This window comes from Ascaphus truei, chromosome 3 (assembly GCF_040206685.1).
Source record: "Ascaphus truei isolate aAscTru1 chromosome 3, aAscTru1.hap1, whole genome shotgun sequence".
Lineage (NCBI taxonomy): Eukaryota > Metazoa > Chordata > Amphibia > Anura > Ascaphidae > Ascaphus > Ascaphus truei.
In genome coordinates this window covers 336,594,587-336,611,661 of record NC_134485.1, presented here as the reverse complement: position 1 = coordinate 336,611,661, position 17,075 = coordinate 336,594,587, and the positions used below count along the sequence as shown (strand labels likewise).

At 42.8% G+C, this 17,075-nt stretch overlaps 1 protein-coding gene across 1 annotated transcript in view; it reads left to right on the top strand.

The window, feature by feature from the left end:
• Positions 1-17,075, top strand: part of CTDSP2 (CTD small phosphatase 2) — a 63,048-nt gene that overhangs the window by 20,774 nt on the left and 25,199 nt on the right. The window contains exons 2-5 of the mRNA XM_075591608.1: positions 11,434-11,582; positions 12,567-12,605; positions 15,371-15,472; positions 16,703-16,759. Of these exons, the coding sequence (XP_075447723.1) occupies positions 11,434-11,582; positions 12,567-12,605; positions 15,371-15,472; positions 16,703-16,759 (347 nt within the window). The remainder of the gene's footprint in view (positions 1-11,433; positions 11,583-12,566; positions 12,606-15,370; positions 15,473-16,702; positions 16,760-17,075) is intronic.

The window sequence follows — 17,075 nt, the reverse complement described above, 5'->3', positions numbered from 1 at the left end:
AATTTGTTTTCATATCTCTCAATACATTATGTATACTTGGATTAAGCTTTAACAAGAGTTCAACTTGGGAAAAAAAAATTATAATAATTAGTGACTTTATTTATTTTATTTATTTTTTTAAAGATTGAAAGTTTGACGGCTCATCTTGAGAGAGGATGCTGTAAATTAGCGGTGCCGTGGATAGCTTTAAAATCCGAGGATAGGACCCGCAATATGATCCTTCAACTCAAGCCCCCCCCCTGTCAATAGGTCAGGTTTTCAGGATATCTCTGGTGGCTCAATTGAGGCTCAGGCAATTGAGCCCCCTGTGCTGCAGCTGGGATTTCCTGACACTTTGACCTGTTTAGAGGGCTTGTGGACTGGAGTTGAGCGCCCGGCATCAAGATGTTACTTTAAGAAGTAGAGTCACTAAAGCATTTTGTCCAGCCCCCAAAAAAAAACCGAGATGCATTAATAATCTGTTGAAGTGGTGTTAAATTGGTCTTGCTAAAAGACCATTACAATAGTCGTCTAGTCGAGGAAGGATAAGCAATTGAATTGGCAGTCTAATTGCAGAAAATGAAAGTAATTGATGTGTTTTTGCTTAATTTACTAAGGGAATGAGCTCCGTGGGGAATTAGGCTCCATCGAAACCAAGAGTGGTTGATAATGTGACGCTAAAGTGGTCACCACAGAGACTGGAGAGGCCTCAGGGCTCATTTGGTTCTAATCGGGATTTAGGGTGTCCACTTTCTAGGGATTAAACTCTGCAGTTTAAAAAATAGTGGTATAATCTGTACCCTGTGCAGTGGTCCTTGTGATGGGTTTCCATACACAGGAGGGCAGTCCCCTTCATGCCCCCCCCCTAACCCCCTCCCTCGGCCTGTGAAGTTGTTGGGCAGATGTGCTGCGTAGCAGTGTGATAAATTGCTGTTGTGATGCTCTGTAGATTGGTCAGTGAGATAGTAAAGGACATGTGCTGTTAATCACCTGTGTCCACCTGCTCTCCATAAAATGTATCTTCTAGCTTGTTACAATTCAGCCTTAAATGCAGCATTCCTTATGCCTTCCTTACAGGGTAGGGGGCCCTCCTTTGAACAAAAATGTATTAACCCCTTTATAACGGATATCAGCTTCTGCCTTGGAGAAAGCAGCATTGCATGTATATACCGTAATATATAATTGCCATCACACTGCTTCGTGGAGTCATACATACATACCACGTTCTCTGTATCAGAGTCGGGGGGAGAAAACGACATCAATATTTAGTATCATTACTTTACCATTGAGTACAAAAATAATAGAGCATTTTAAGTCCTAGTATAACATTTGACACAAGCATAATGTGCGACAGGATTGCACATTGGGAGCAATGAAAACTGAGCAGCTTCTCTCCCCTAGGAAATTAAAGCCAAACTGCTATGTGTATGATGGTGGGAGGAGGGGAGTTTGTGCTGCAGGACAGGGAGTAATGTCTGATAGATGCAGGTTGTTCCTCACTCTGCCTCCTGGCCCTGTAGTGGCTGACGGAGAAGCGTTTCATGCCTGACACTCTCCCCTGGGTGCCGCTCCGTGGATGCTTCCTCCTGCAGTTACAGAAGCAGACGCTGCCAGGGGGCCATATAAGTTACTACGCTAATGTAATGTACGGTTCTTGCCTCTTGAACATGTACTGCTCTCTCTTTTTTTGTAAAAAAAAAGAGAAACCGCGCTGAATATTCCTAAACTTCAACGTGCTATCAGACTTTTTCCCCGTTGGGATTTTGTTTATCCTTAAATTCTAATTTTCCCGATTTGAAGAATAGACCCAGGATCTCCTTAAGTCAGCCTTGTGATACCTATAGAAACTCCCCTGGATGGCTGCCTTCTGGGCCTCCCAGAGTGCTGCATCAGAGATGGCTGGAGTTGCATTTTCCTGAAAAGCAAATAAAAACACCATTTGTGAGCACATTCACATGTCTCAGACAGGTCTGCCACCCTGCTTTTCACCATTATCACTTCGCATACAGTGCTTCCACTGCAGCTCGGGATTCTGGGTAATGACAAGAGCATGAGCGCTCTGTGTCACTCTTTACTTCTTCGGCTGGGGGCCATGGTGCCTTCGCCCGCGCGGAGGCTGGGAAGTGACCCGCGGGAAGAAGGTGCTTTCCCTGGCCATGGTGGACGGGCCATGGGGGTGTGCCTAGGGGCGTCACGGAGCTGGTTCGCTCTCATTGGGCGAACCGCTCACGTAACCAGCCTGTCGCGCCAATAAATCAGTTTCAACTGATTTCTTGCGCAACGCGTGCCCGCACGCCGCATGGGCTGCGGCCATAGTGTGCACGCGACAGAGCGCAAATAGGCGCTCGCGCCTGTCACCTTAGCAATTTTGTGGACTCCATTAACTCACGCGACTGGAAGGCGTGGCCGTGACGTCACCAGACTCAGTCTCCCTCATTGATGGAAACGCTCGCATGACGCGGACATCGCGCGAAAAATCTAAATTTTGTTTTGCTCAAAATCCTGCCGCGCATAGCGCACAGCATGGCCGGACTGGTGCTCGTACATGAACTTGTTCGTGCCGCGCACGTGCCCAGTCACGTGCACGATGTCCGCAGCCTAATCCATTTTAATATGGACCCCTATAAACTGATGCCTGCTGGATTACGCTGCTTTTTCAGCACAGAAATGGTGGAGGGGCGGCAAAGGAAAGAGATGGATGTTAGAAGCTTTTTCAGCTCTCGTCTTTTTTCAATATATTTTGTGACACACGATTGTTTTTTTTTAAAGAAATTTCTTTCTTCCAGGCGTCTCATGGATATTATTACTTTTATCATCACCATGAGCTTAAATGGGAAGCTCCATCTATACAGAATAAGCTTCTTACGCAGAATGGTTGTAGGAATATAAGACCAGGCGAGCCTTCAAACTTTTAAGTTCTTTTTAAAACGCCCTTCTTTGCTTTGAAGTACTGGAATCTTATAGTCGCATCTCTACGTGTCTCCTATTTGCCGATCACAGCACGGTGAACTCAGTCTAAGCGGGCATGTCCAGAGAGTTGGGGGACCAGGTTGGCCCTAAGTATGTATTTGCTGCAGTTGTCCGCCATGGCCTCCCAGTAACTGCAGCCAAAAACCGCCTTGGCCCTAGTGGGGAGTCCTTGCACATCTTCTTATATTCGCAGTCCTACGCATAGGTCTAACCCAGGGGTGGGCAACTCCTGTCCTCAAGAGCTACCAACAGGTCAGGATAATCCCTGCTTCAGTCATAAACTGAGCCACCTGTGCTGAAACAAGTATATCCTGAGAACCTGACCTGATGGTGGCCCTTGAGGACGGGAGTCGCCGACCCCTGGTCTAACCCCTGCACCGCCGGAAACTTCCCTGCAGCCTGGCGGGCCGCTCCAATGTTGAGAATGGGGGGATTGAAAAGGTGTGTACCCTTTTTGTACGCCACTTCCAAATGTAATTGGATTCCCTACAGAAATCTAATCCTGCTTGCAGCAAACCTCTATACTGTGTTTGTGATCTCGGGGAATTCTGGTGTTTACTCAACCTCCAAGCACACCGTGTGCATAGATGGGCCAATACAGAGAAGGTGAGGGGAGCAAACTCCTTCTCTGCACTCAGGGGGACGGCACAGTGAGCGGTTGCAGAAGGTTAGGTTTTAACATCGGTGTCTTGATTCTTTTTCTTCTTTTTAACTATAAGCAGTGCGCATGGTTGGGTGGGTGGGTGCATGTGTGTGGAAAAGAGACAGGCGGTTGTTATTCATTAAACGGCACTAGTGCTGACTAGGGCATTATCTGGCGGAAACTTCCATTTGACTTCAGCCCTGATCAGTATGATCGCAGTTTAATGAGAGAGAAATAGGACAAACATGGCACAGGGGCAGAGGCGTAAGAAAAGCCAATTACACATGGGGACATAAAAGCACCTATGCACGAAGAGGGTCTGGGTATTGAAGAGAAGGAAGCGGTTCACGTCCTATACAAATGTGCTGCTTCAGGGGAGTCTCGGGGCTGGAATGGTAAAGGAAGCATTTACCGTTTTATTACAGTCATGGCATATCGCCCCCAGTACTGTACAAGCATTTTTTTGTACTGACTGCATAATGAATTACTGCAGAAAGCTTACAATGTCCATTTAAACCTGATGCTCCGGGCAATAAAATGACTTGGCTCATAAACGGGTGGAGATTTCTTTGCAGGCTAATGTTGCACTTCCATTTCTATTAAACACACTTTTTGTTATTGGATGTAAAATGTGTTGGGTGCTGCTCTTTCAGCGAAGGGTAACACAAGTTTTTAGTTACTTTTTTTTTTCTTCACCTAAGCATTACTTATGTTTCTTTTTCTGACAATTCCTATGCATTGCAACACTTGACCCCATCGCATTCTGCAATTGTGTCCTTTGTTTATTTTTGGTATTGACGTATATAGACTTACTTGTATTCAGTCTTGCGTACGCGTGTTCTAGTTTGGCGATATATTATTAAAAAATAATAATTGGAACATTGATGCTTTGCGAGATCAGCAATGCCGTTGGACGAAGAACTGAACGTGGTTGTGAGGGAGCTCATGCAAAGTAATGTTGTTTGCGGCTGTGTATAAATATACGGAGAAGGATACATTTATTAAATCTGAGCTGTTTAACTCTAATATAGGACGTGTACAATTACCTAATGCAACAATAGTACATTTACACAACAAAGGCATTACAATTGGGTCACATTACTTTCTCATTGGTGTGATACGAGTGCACTAATATATATTTCTAAAATAAGTCGGGATTAAATAGGGGTTGTTACATAGCAAATGAGGTTGAATAAAGACATATGTGCAAGTTCAACCTATGCTAAATTTAGACGGCAGATACTTATCCTGTATTTGTATTTACAGTATATTGATCCAGAGGAAGGCAAACAAACCCCCCCCCCCCCCCAGTGAAACATCTAATGATATCTCATAAGGGGTGTGATAAAGTGAAAACACTTATCCATGCAACGCCATTTCTCTTTTACGATTTCAGTGTTTTTTTTTTGTGTTTTTTCATTTGTTTTCTTGTTTAAGCCAATATAATGGAATGTATAAAATTGAGCTACAGCTACCGACTCCTATACCGAAGAGACGCTATTTATTAGTACTATTGTAGGCTTCCCTAGCAGTGAAGGGATTAATTGACATCTTATGCCTACTGTATCTCAATCGGCATATGCCATCATATGGCTTCTAAGGTTTTGATGACTGGCCAAACAGGTTTGCAATATTCTCCATCAAGGCTCTGCTTAGACATTAAGCTCTTAGTTCATGTAATAAAGGTAATTATCTCCCTCCGCGTTTCTGCAAGCATTGCTAGTGTGTAAAACATAAAATAGTGGTTGTCAGACATTTGGGATCGTATATAGCAAAGAAGAGACTCGAAATCAACTTGCAAACTACTGTACCCAGCTTTAAAGAGGTTAAACATGAAGGCCTACATTTTCCAGGCAGTGCTACTCATAATGCACTTCCCGGCATTCACTCGAATGGGCCAGAACGCATCTTGTGTTTATAGCACTGCTCTGTAAATATGGGTCTAAACCCTTCACTGCCAAAGGGGACTGGCTTAAAGCAGCAATCTTTCTCCTCTTCCTCCTCCTAACAAACTCCCAGTGGGCGTCAGGTGGGGTGCTCTGCTCGGTATCCCCCCCATTTGGATTTTTTACCTGAACTCTCCTATTTTAGTGCACATTATTTTAATTTACTGTTGCACTAGAAACCGGTTTATGTTATATTTTTGTTGATCTGGTATTTTGTTCTCACTGCGTCCTTAGGACCAGTGAGTTACCTGTTTGATCTGAAGCCGGCCAATCAGAACTACCAGATTAAATAGTCCCCCCCTCCTCCTCCTACCCCCGCCCCCCCTTTAATAAAAAAAAAAAATCAAAGAGAAAATGAGAGCAAATTGCTCCTCTAGCAGCAAAGGAGTAAATAGACAGGCCCCGTGTGCCCTTTAGCTGGCAGTGAGGAGGCTTAGGCCTTGGCCATGTTTGGTGCTTGCTCGCTCTCGCTTGCTGCCGCTCGCTCTACCAGGAGCTTTTTGCTGTCCTTACAGAGGAGACAGCAAGCGCTTGGGAGGCGGGTATCACTGTGTGTGTGTGTTTCTTGGTAGCTGTCAGTGTGTGTGTGTCACTGGGGAACGTGTGTGTGTGTGTGTGTGTGTGTGTGTGTGTGTGTGTATTATATAATATTTTAAAAATTAAAAAAAAAGACATGTTGTGAGAATAAATTATTTATTAACATTGTGCAACTTTGATAAATATATTCGCGCACGCACACACGCATACACATACACACACACACATGTACACACACACACACACACACACAAAGGCACACACACACATGCATACACATACACACAATGCACACACACATACTTACCCATGCATACACATACACACACAAAGACACGCACACAGGCACACACACACACACATGCACACACATGCACGCACATATACATACACACACACACACACACGCATACACATACACATGCATACACTCACACACACATACATACACATGCATACACACACACACACAAAGGCATACACACACACAGGCACACACACACACACACACACATGCATACACATACACACACACAATGCACACGCACGCACACACACGCATACACAAAGGCACACACACACACATGCATACACAAAGGCACACACACACACACATGCATACACATACACACATGCATACACACACACACACACACACACACACACACACACACACACACACACACACGCATACACAAAGGCACACATGCATACACAAAGGCACACACACAGACACACACACACACATGCATAAACAAAGGCACACACACACACACATGCATACACATACACACACATACACACATGCATACACACACACAGACACACACACACACACACACACAGGAGACATGGATCGGGGCAGAAGGGGGACAGACCGTCAGGGGGCAGGCCGGGGGCGGGCCAGTGACGTCACGGAGCTGGTTCGCCCTCATTGGGCGAACCGCTCACGTGACCGGCCTGTCTCGCCGGCAAGCGGGGGAATTTTAAATTCCCCCAAGACCTGCGCTTCCGCAAGCGCGCGGAAGCGCAGGTGAGCCCCTACTAAAGCCGCTCTAATTGCGGCTGTAGGGGCTCAGTGCTGAGCGGGAGCGCGCGTCAGCGCGCTTCCGCCAGCAAGCAAGTAACATGGCCGGGGCCTTACAATGCATTGCAGACCCCTTTGGTTTATTGCAGTTCAGTGATGAGTGGCAGGTTTATTGGAACTGCTCAATTCATAGTGTGTGTGTGTACATTATACTGTTTGGTGTTATTCAATCAGTTAATTAGTAATGGCTCCACAGTCAACTACAAGCGGTTTCTTTGGTGACACGAGTCACCCCGCCGTGTGTGTTGGAGGTGTGGTCTGAATCCTTTGTTTATCGCCTTTACAGGCAAACGCACCGCACACCATAATCTTTAACCAGTTTCATTACGGAGACCCAGTTTCATGGCGGCCAGTACGCCTGACGTGGCTGACACTAAATGACATAGGGGACAGAGATGGTAATAAGGCTGCATTAAGATTACATGGGTTATGAAGCGGTCTGTTACAATGCTGCAACAGGGGCCAATCAGTGTGTGTGTTAATACCTATTAAGGGCTGTTCTATACAGCGTGCGGCCGCGCGTTCCTATGCGAACGCGCGTGTACGTGCCGCATGCTTTTCATGTATATAGAGCCGGGAGCTGCAGGTTAGTGTATATGTGTGTGTATGTGTGTGTATATGTGTGTGCATGAGTTGTGTGAGTGAAAGTAAGTCCTAGATAGATTTTTTTTTTTTAAAGAAAAACAAAAAGTTTAATAAATATTTTTTTGTTTGTTTTACAATCCTTCACACACACACACACACACACACACACACACACACACACACACACACACACACACACACACACACACACACACACACACACACACACACACACACACACACACACACACACACACACACACACACACACACACACACACACACACACACATCCATACAAACACGCATACATACATACATATACACATTTATACATATACATACATTTGAGCGCAGGTAGCGGCGCGATAAGATGAAATTCTTCATCTTCGCCGCTGTCTGTCGGCTCCCCTGTCCCTGCTGTGCGCCAACTGAAGTTCCGCGCACGGCACTATAGAACGTGCCTAAAGCAGCAATACTACTTCTCCCCCCCCCTTTTTTTACTGTATATGTAAAGCACATGACGATATATAATTCTACATTCTTACCTAAACTGGCAATCGTTTGGTGCTCCTGTTATAAATCTGTCACAATCCTTAATGTGTGCCTAACATAATGGCTGCCTTTTCAGTTTCAATCAATCCTCCCCTCCCGTCAGTGTAACTCAGCAGCTACAATCTATCCTTATATTACTAAGGTAACCTTCTCTATTGTTAAAGTTTTCAGCTCAAACTGCTGGGAACATTGGCAACAAATTATCCCAAACAAGAAGGTGTTGCAAAGATCTTGCACTGCTGGGGGATGTGTGCTAAAGCCTGCTATACAGGCATACCCCGGTTTAAGGACACTCACTTTAAGTACACTCGCGAGTAAGTACATCTCGCTCAATAGGCAAACGGCAGTTCACGCATGCGCCGGTCAGCACGTCCTGAACAGCAATACCAGCTCCCTACCTGTACCGAAGCTGTGCACAAGTGGGGAGACTATAGAGCCTGTTACACATGCATTATTTATATCAGTTATGCACGTATATGACGATTGCAGTACAGTACATGCATCGATAAGTGGGAAAAAGGGAGTGCTTCACTTTAAGTACATTTTCACTTTACATACATGCTCCGGTCCCATTGCATAAGTTAATGCGGGGTATGCTTGTAGAAATCAAAGGATGCTTTATAGCTCATTAAAAATGGCATTGTGCTGAATAATAATTTAAATAAAACAGTCACAATAACTGATTTATTTAAAAAAAAAATTATTTCGCATGTTTTTGCTGCTTTAATACCCAATATTTGAAATCCCTGTCATGCAAAATGATTGGCTGCTGGTCCTACTTAGATTTTAATATTTTTGTTAAATGAATACAGAGACTTCCTAAGAATGTGGCTGTAAATCTACAACAAACGTCTAGTTCATTGGGTTACTTTTTTTTGGTTCATAGTTCGTTCGGCCACTATTAATAAGTAGGTTGTTTATAATTCACGTCATATAATTTGATTTAGTTTTTTTTATTTGTACAGTCTGCTACTGCTTTACTTTGTTATTTCGATTGCCCGCTTTGCAAGATTAAGAGCCCCCTAAATACTGGCATTCTATCCCTGTATGTATTTCAGAACCCCATGTGCTATTTGCCTGTAACATTGCAATCTCCACTACGTCGTTCAATTGTATTTTTTATGCAGTGGTTGGAGCCCTTAAAAAACAAAAACAAACAAAAAACACCAAAATAAAAAGCGCTGGTATTATAAAAAAAAATCTTAATCAGACAAACAGTTGAGCTAAGGACACATTTTTAAAGGGTTTTATACAACATGTATGCCTTAAATGGGATGGTGGAGGGTTTATTTTTAGAAGGAAGATAAAATGTAACTATGGATAAAGAAGTCATTTTCTGGGGTTATAAATAAACATTTAGTGGTGTCCCATACCCCTCCCCCCCTCCCCCCCTCCCCCCACCCCCTCCCCCTCGTCCCCTCCCCCATCCCGCACTCTGAGATAAAATGTTTGTTTTGTAAATCACAATCTATGGTTGCTACAATATGACCATATAAACAATGCTGAGGTTGCCCCCTGCTGGTGATTTGGAAGAATAATAGTTAATAGAACTGTACACCTCCTCCTGTTGCCTAAGCTCTGGTCTGCCCTCTCCCTCTCCCTCTCCCATTCATAAGGATCTGACACACACGGTCATAAATTTGAGTTGTAATCTGCTTTTGTACAAACAATAGTACATAGTAGATGAGACTGAAAAAAAAAACACGTCCATCAAGTCCAACTTATGCTAAAATTTAGACGATATACTTATCCTATATTGTATATATAGCAGAAAATAGCCGTGTTAGTCCAGTTGCGATAGTGGAGAATAAATGAGTTCTTCAGTATTAGGTGTTACCTTGTTTTCCCCTCTCTCTACACTGTTTTAGCCACAGATTCCTTTGTATATCAGTATTGCCTGACCTGAAGAAGAGAGGAGAACTCTCGAAAGCTTGTCCTATGACATAAATTGTTAGTCCAATAAAAAAAATGCCCGAGGCCTAAGTCTCTCTAAAAAAAAAAAAAAATAGCTAATCACATGGTTTTGTTTTTGTTTTTTAGTGAATAACTCTGATTTAAAATTAAGAGAGCTTTGATTGAAGCACTTGAGTAAATGAGGGAGCCAGAAAAGCATTGCACTCTATTGTGACCAGCGAAACTGTGTACTGTTGTATTCCTTCTTCAGTAATGTTTTTGCCTCCTAAGTAAACATGATCAGGTTGAAGATCCGTAGTTTTGTGGTGCTGTAAAATAGGCTTGCAAACCGAAATGCTAATTCCTTATAATTAAAGCAAGCAAATTTACTGGCTCACACACGTGTATATAAAATTACATTTTTAATCCCTTATAATTAAATTATTATTGGCTCACACACATGTATATAAAAACACAAATGGCTCAGGAATCACTGTATACACAATAAGTTGTAGAACACGGTTTCTTTTTTTTTAGTATCTAAAATTTGGCAGCTGTTGTCTCTAGATTACTGGCTTATGTAAATCAATTGAGCCTTCCAGAAATTCAGTACCTTTAATAATAGTGAATTCTGAAATTAGAATTAAAATGTTACATGGCTGGACACTCTCGTCTAATTACAGCTCTACCACATGCAGTATATGGGAAAAACCCGCTTGCTTAGCAAAAAAATTGCAAGCGACTTAACAAAGCGGCCTTCATTTACCCAATATGATCATCATTGAGGCCCTCCTTTGTTTCTTTGGATTGTGTTAAATTTCATCAGCATCTTTAAAGGGGACCATGTATGTCAACATGTAAGCCATCCCCTTCCTGTCACATGGCCTATTGGGTAAAACAGGGAGGAGTTGTCACTTTTTTTGTTATAGGGGGAGGGGGGCTGGGGGGGGAAAGTCACAAACCTGCCAGGTTTCAGCTTAATATGTTTACATAGTAACTTTAAGATATGGGCGTCTGATTTTTGTAAGATGCCATCAATCATATAGATTTAACCCCTTTAAACAATTGTACTGGTGGGACTACAATTCTGAACTATGGACCTGCAAAATCACTGTGAATTTCATGTAACTACATCTATGGGGTAAAGTCCCTGCTCTGAGCCATCTGTAGTGTCGGCATTTTGCATCATGCTGATGTTGCTGTGAAAAGATTTGACGTGGCTGCTCTTTCTCTTCTAGGACTAGTGTCCAAGTCCTCACCAAAGAAGCCGCGAAGTCGGAGCATCTTCAAGGCGCTTTTCTGTTGCCTCAGTGCACAGAATGTCAGCCGGCCGGGGGGCTCCAGTGAGCCTCCGACCCCAAAGGAGGAGGCCCACCCAACCCCTAAGGTAAAGCCAGGGAGAAACCCGCGTGTACCTTGTATTTGAAAACAAGGGGCTGAATGTGCAGGTGAATTTCCCAGGGTGCTTAAGTAATACAGATTGTAGTTTTAGGCTCACCCAACATATACAGCATTTCTACACTTCATACTGTCTTTATATTTATTTGATCTACTGTATTTGTGTGTAAAAAAATAAATATATATAATAATAATAATAATCACACACACCTGTAATTAAACATTTCTTTGAGAGGGCTAGTTTTACAGAATTGTCAGACACCGCGCACACTCTGCATATTTGGCCTTGTTCAGGTAGGTACAGTATGGTGCTCTGAATGGTCTGCCTTATTCTGCAGAGCGTATCACCAGAAAGATCGTAACCTCTTTCAAACCACTTTGATGTGGATGGCTATTACATGGGTGTTGTGAGTCTCTTAGGCACTCAAGGAGTTACTTATTTAATAGTATGGAAAAACTCCAGTTTTTCTAATGTTCTGGGACGATTACGGTTCCTTTCTGCTTATGTGTTAATATTATATTATCTCACTATCATCCTGTTTGTTTCCATTTTTCTTTTCCGTACGTTTTATCTCTAATCTATCACCGTTGTGTAATCATTAATCTGTCACTTCTCTCTTTTTTTCTTTCTGTTTTCATATTGGTGATTTTGTTCAGATAAGTGCCATTTTTTTACTGCCATCTTTTCCCATCAAATTAGCGTTTCCTTCCCGTTTCTCATCCTTTAATCAACATCCTTGTCCATTCCCTGCTCTGGGGAACATGTTAGTTCCATTTATTTGAATCGAGCTGATATCTTCTCCAGCCCCGGGAAGCCCCTTCATAGCACAAGGGCTTTTGTTTCTCATTTCTTTGTGTTTTCACTCTTGTCCTCTTAACCATCTCCATGCCAGAAACTGCCTGCAAAATACTCTGGCATTACCAATGACGCAGCACAAATCATGCCTGACTTGTCTGTTTTCTCTCCTTTCAGTCGGATTTGCTTCAGTGCCTACAGTATCAGTTTTACCAGGTACGTGTCCCATCTGCCCCACCCCGTTTTTTTTCTTTTTGGCCCTTTGTAGATTGGATTGATAACATTTTAATGGGTGGCGATTCACTACTCTCCAATACGGGCTATCACATTGCCATTCCGCGTTCACTGCCATTGACGTCCGTGGCAGCTAATGCGGGATAACGTGGTGCAATATTCCGTATATACGCTTGGTGAATCCTGGCGAAAGACTTGCCACGTGCCACCCACGGCTGGCAAACCCTGTGATCCCTTAGCACTGAAGCAACTGGGGCCGAGATCTGACTCTCTGGCCTCCCGGTTCTCAGTCTACTTCAGGCTCACGGCTTTCAGTGTGCCTCCGGCTGCTTCAGTTTTACGTTTTAGTTGACCCAAATGATAGTCCAAATAAAAAAGCCCACGGCAAATGTTGACTGCGCAGAGATAAACCGAATTCCATTGTTTAGAAAGCAAGTCCACGACTATCTGTTTATATGGCAGCTTGACATGATAAAACTGAAGCACAGTAGAACTGCACCATTGCGTTATCTCTATGGCAGGAGTGGCCAACTTCAGTCCTTAAGGACCACCAACAGGTCAGGTTTTAAAGTTACCCCATACTTCAGCACAGGTGGCTCAGTCGTTGACTGAAGCAGGGATGTCCTGAACATCTGACCTGTTGGTGGCCCTTGAGGACGGGAGTTGCCCGCCCCCGCTCCAGGGAATGCTGCTTCTTTTATCCCTCCAATCCTGCCCCCAGATTCTTATGATTCTCATCTGTTCTGTGCATAACGCGTAAAGCTCGAGAAACAAACTTCTGAGGTTCGCTTTCACCAATAAGCCTTCTTCCACCTGCACTTTTAATGCTTCAGCCATTGGGACCGAAGAGGTGGCTCAGCCAGCTGAGACTCCTGCCTGGATGCATCTGTGTGACCTGCAGGTCGCGGGATCTAATCCCGGCTAGCTCTGCTCACTCTTTCATCCTTTCAAGGTAGATAAAACGAGGACCAATATTAATTGAAGTGATGTCTTCCTGTGCTTGTAAAATAGCTTTTTGAGCTCTAAGGCAAAGAAGTGCACATATAGATTTTGGAGTAGCCCAGAGGTAGAGTGAGCATATCCTTTAAATACACTTCCCCTTGTTAAATAGTATGGCTTTTTATTTATTTATTTTGAAGTCCTGCTAGCTCTTTAGTGTGGATATGCTTTTAATGAAACATGCACAAAAAATAGCCAGTATTGAATGTATGCAATCGTCAAAACGAGTGCGTGTTTGTAACTCTTCGTTTGGTTGCAACGATGACTTTGCTTGATGCTTGAATAAATAGATCTCACGGGAGATAGGGGAGGGGGCTGATGGAAGGTACAGACAGACCAATAGCGTAAGAGGAGAGTGAGGGTTAGAATATTGGGTAAATGGGACATTGAACAATCCTTAAGGCCAGAGAATGTCTTTAATAAGCAGCAAAACATAATTTTTGAAGAAAATTTTGTGGGGAACGTCCAGTTTACATTTAAGAGCGTATTCCCTAAATTTGAATAAAATACATCACATAATGCGGAATTACTACAAGAATAACAACATTTTCAGATCTTTGTGATTGTAACCGAGTTGGATTCCTTTGCAGATAGTGATGCTTGTTGGAACAACATGGGATGTAGTTTGTGCATGGATTTTCAAGACCTTATATCATTCTAATACTTTATCTGAAGAAGAGACTCCTGACCTGTTGTTGTTGGTCCTTAAAAATAAATAAAAGTATGACTATCTGCAAAACATCAGTGTTTTTCCCAGATGAGTAGCTGCTAAACCCTTTACAGTTAGTTACAAATCATAGGTAATTATGTGCAAACTTAATTTCTGTATCCTGCTGAGAAGAATCCCCCTGTAATATTCCTAAAATATGTATGGCTATTAACAATCCGTTTATTATGATGACACTGCTGGTCACGTCACACCAATAGGGTGCTGCGAGGCAAATTTTGGAGCAAAATTGACGCACTGTGTCATTTTCATCTTGCATCAATATATCATTTTTTTGCACTTTAGGGAGTGGCAATAGGGGGTTAGGGAGGAGTTAGATGATGCACAAATTGTAATGAAATCGGTTTGCATCTCTGTGACTTCCATTTTTTTTTAAGATATTGTAATTACATAAAAAAAATAAAATCGGGCAAAAGTCTAAAGTGGCTAGCAAATCAAATGCAGGAAACACTCTTACTTGTGACGCAAACGTAAGGAAAGAATGGAGCAATGCGTCAAAACAGACTACTTTATTTACATTGATACATTACCCTTAATGATGCCCCCTTATTTCATACAGGTTTTGATAAGTAAGGGGGGTTGTCATAGTAACATAATTTTATTATTAAATTAAAGAACATAATAACAATTTAATTTGTAACCCAATTAGAAAATAATTTGCATTTAGTGTTGTACTTGAACCACTTTTTAGGGGCACTTTTTGGTGTGTGTGTGTGTGTGTGTGTGTCTCCATTCTGTCTTACTTGAATGTAAAATGTACTTTGTTGGTACAATCTTTCCTAACCTTCCACCTGTCTGCTTATTTCCAATGGACTGGATTGTATATCAGTTAGCATCTATTGAACTATTAAGTGTATTTGACAGGGTAACAGTAATATACCCTTATGCACCCACTGAGCATATGATATTTAGTAACACTAAGAGGATATAGAATGTACATGATTAATAGACTTTCCTATCATGCCAACACATTTTAATAAATAATATAAAAATAGTTCATGTTTTGCTTTTCTCTATTTAGATTCCAGGTACCTCTTTGCTCCCTGAGGTAACACAGAATGACCAGGGGAAAATATGCATGGTGATTGATTTGGATGAGACACTGGTTCACAGCTCCTTTAAGGTAAGCTGCATCCTCAGGTTACACGGTGACAAACAGCCCGCTGGGTTACACTGGGCTGGCAGGAGGCTTGGCACAGTAGTCAAAGGTGCGAGATGGGAATTCACAAGCTTTTATTTATTTTTTATTCCAACATCTGCCAGTTCCACTCTCTCCAGTGTGATCTTGTTACAGTCACTTTGCCTTCCTTTGCCTTAGTTTATCCCACTGTAAGTGGGTAGTACAAATAGCACTGTTCCTTTATTCCCTGTCCCTTTCAGACGTCCGTGTGGACCTGGATTCCACTTATAGTTGCCTTCAGAAATGTGCTAAACCTCATTCTAAATTCCTGTGAAATGGAAGAAAGCAAAATGAATGTTTTTACTTTTTTTTTTTAAAGAGACTTTGTTTTTTGTTTTTGGAAGGAATTGGTGCATAATCTTTCACAATCTCTAGGAATCGTAGTCATTGGAGTTGAGGACAATTAAGCACTACTAGAGTTAAGTTATAAGATTCCATCACATATATCCACCCTATTTGCTAAACTGTGAACTAGATGTTAATAAGTAGCTCCTTCACTGTCCGAGCCAGGGACTGTACTGTATATGTCATTTGCCGCCAAAGGGTGGAAATCTTTGATGATAACCCTACTTTGACAGTGCACTGGAGTTGAATAGGGAATGGATTAATAAGCCAGCAGAAACCTCTCACTGCCTATAGATGCAGCGAACGTTATTTAAGCACTTCACGCGGTGTATACCTCGGAATACCCACGTCATGGCGCGGGATTTCTTCCAACCGTACCGCCTTAAGACGCGAGTGCAGAAAATGGCATTTTAGTGTTCTGGCTTTTAAACACAAGTAGAACAAAAAAGCACAGGCGCACTGCCAGGGAGTCAGGTGGTGTAAAAGGTAAAATCCGTTTAATTCAGAACATATCTGATGACAAACATAGCCCCAGGGGGGGCAACAAACAACCTCCTACGCGTTTCGGACGGGTAGGTCCTTTATTAAACACCTGAAATTGACACAGTAGCACATTACAGTACACACTACAATTCATTCATTGCACACAATCCATGAAATTCAAACAAAGCAACCGCGATAAACACGTGTGCCTGGGGCGATGGTGGCGTTAATGCCGCATGGAGTACAGCAGCGCACACGAAAACAGCGCCGTGATTTGTTTGAATAACGGCCGCTGCATCTGCATGTGCTGGCTCTTTTGTTAATAACTCTTATTTATTCTACTAGCCAATCAGCAATGCAGACTTCATAGTTCCCGTGGAGATCGAGGGAACCACACACCAGGTGAGGCGACTGCACTTTCCATGTATCCAAACCGGCCTATCTCTTTGCCTTCTCCACCTTTTAACATGAACCGATTTCCCTCCTTACACCTGTATGTGATCTCCCTCCTGGACATGCAATCTCATAGAGGAGTTGTGAGGTGACGGGTGTAGTCGTTGTCGGTGTGATTGACTCGATACTCTTGCGTATGATTGAAAGTATCAGTACTAGGGCTAAACGACTGTACTCGTTAAAGCTGCAGTTCAAGCTGTGGGGTTTGGTTTTCCCATTCAATATGTGCATCAATACAATCTGCACACTGACAAGTGATTAGCGA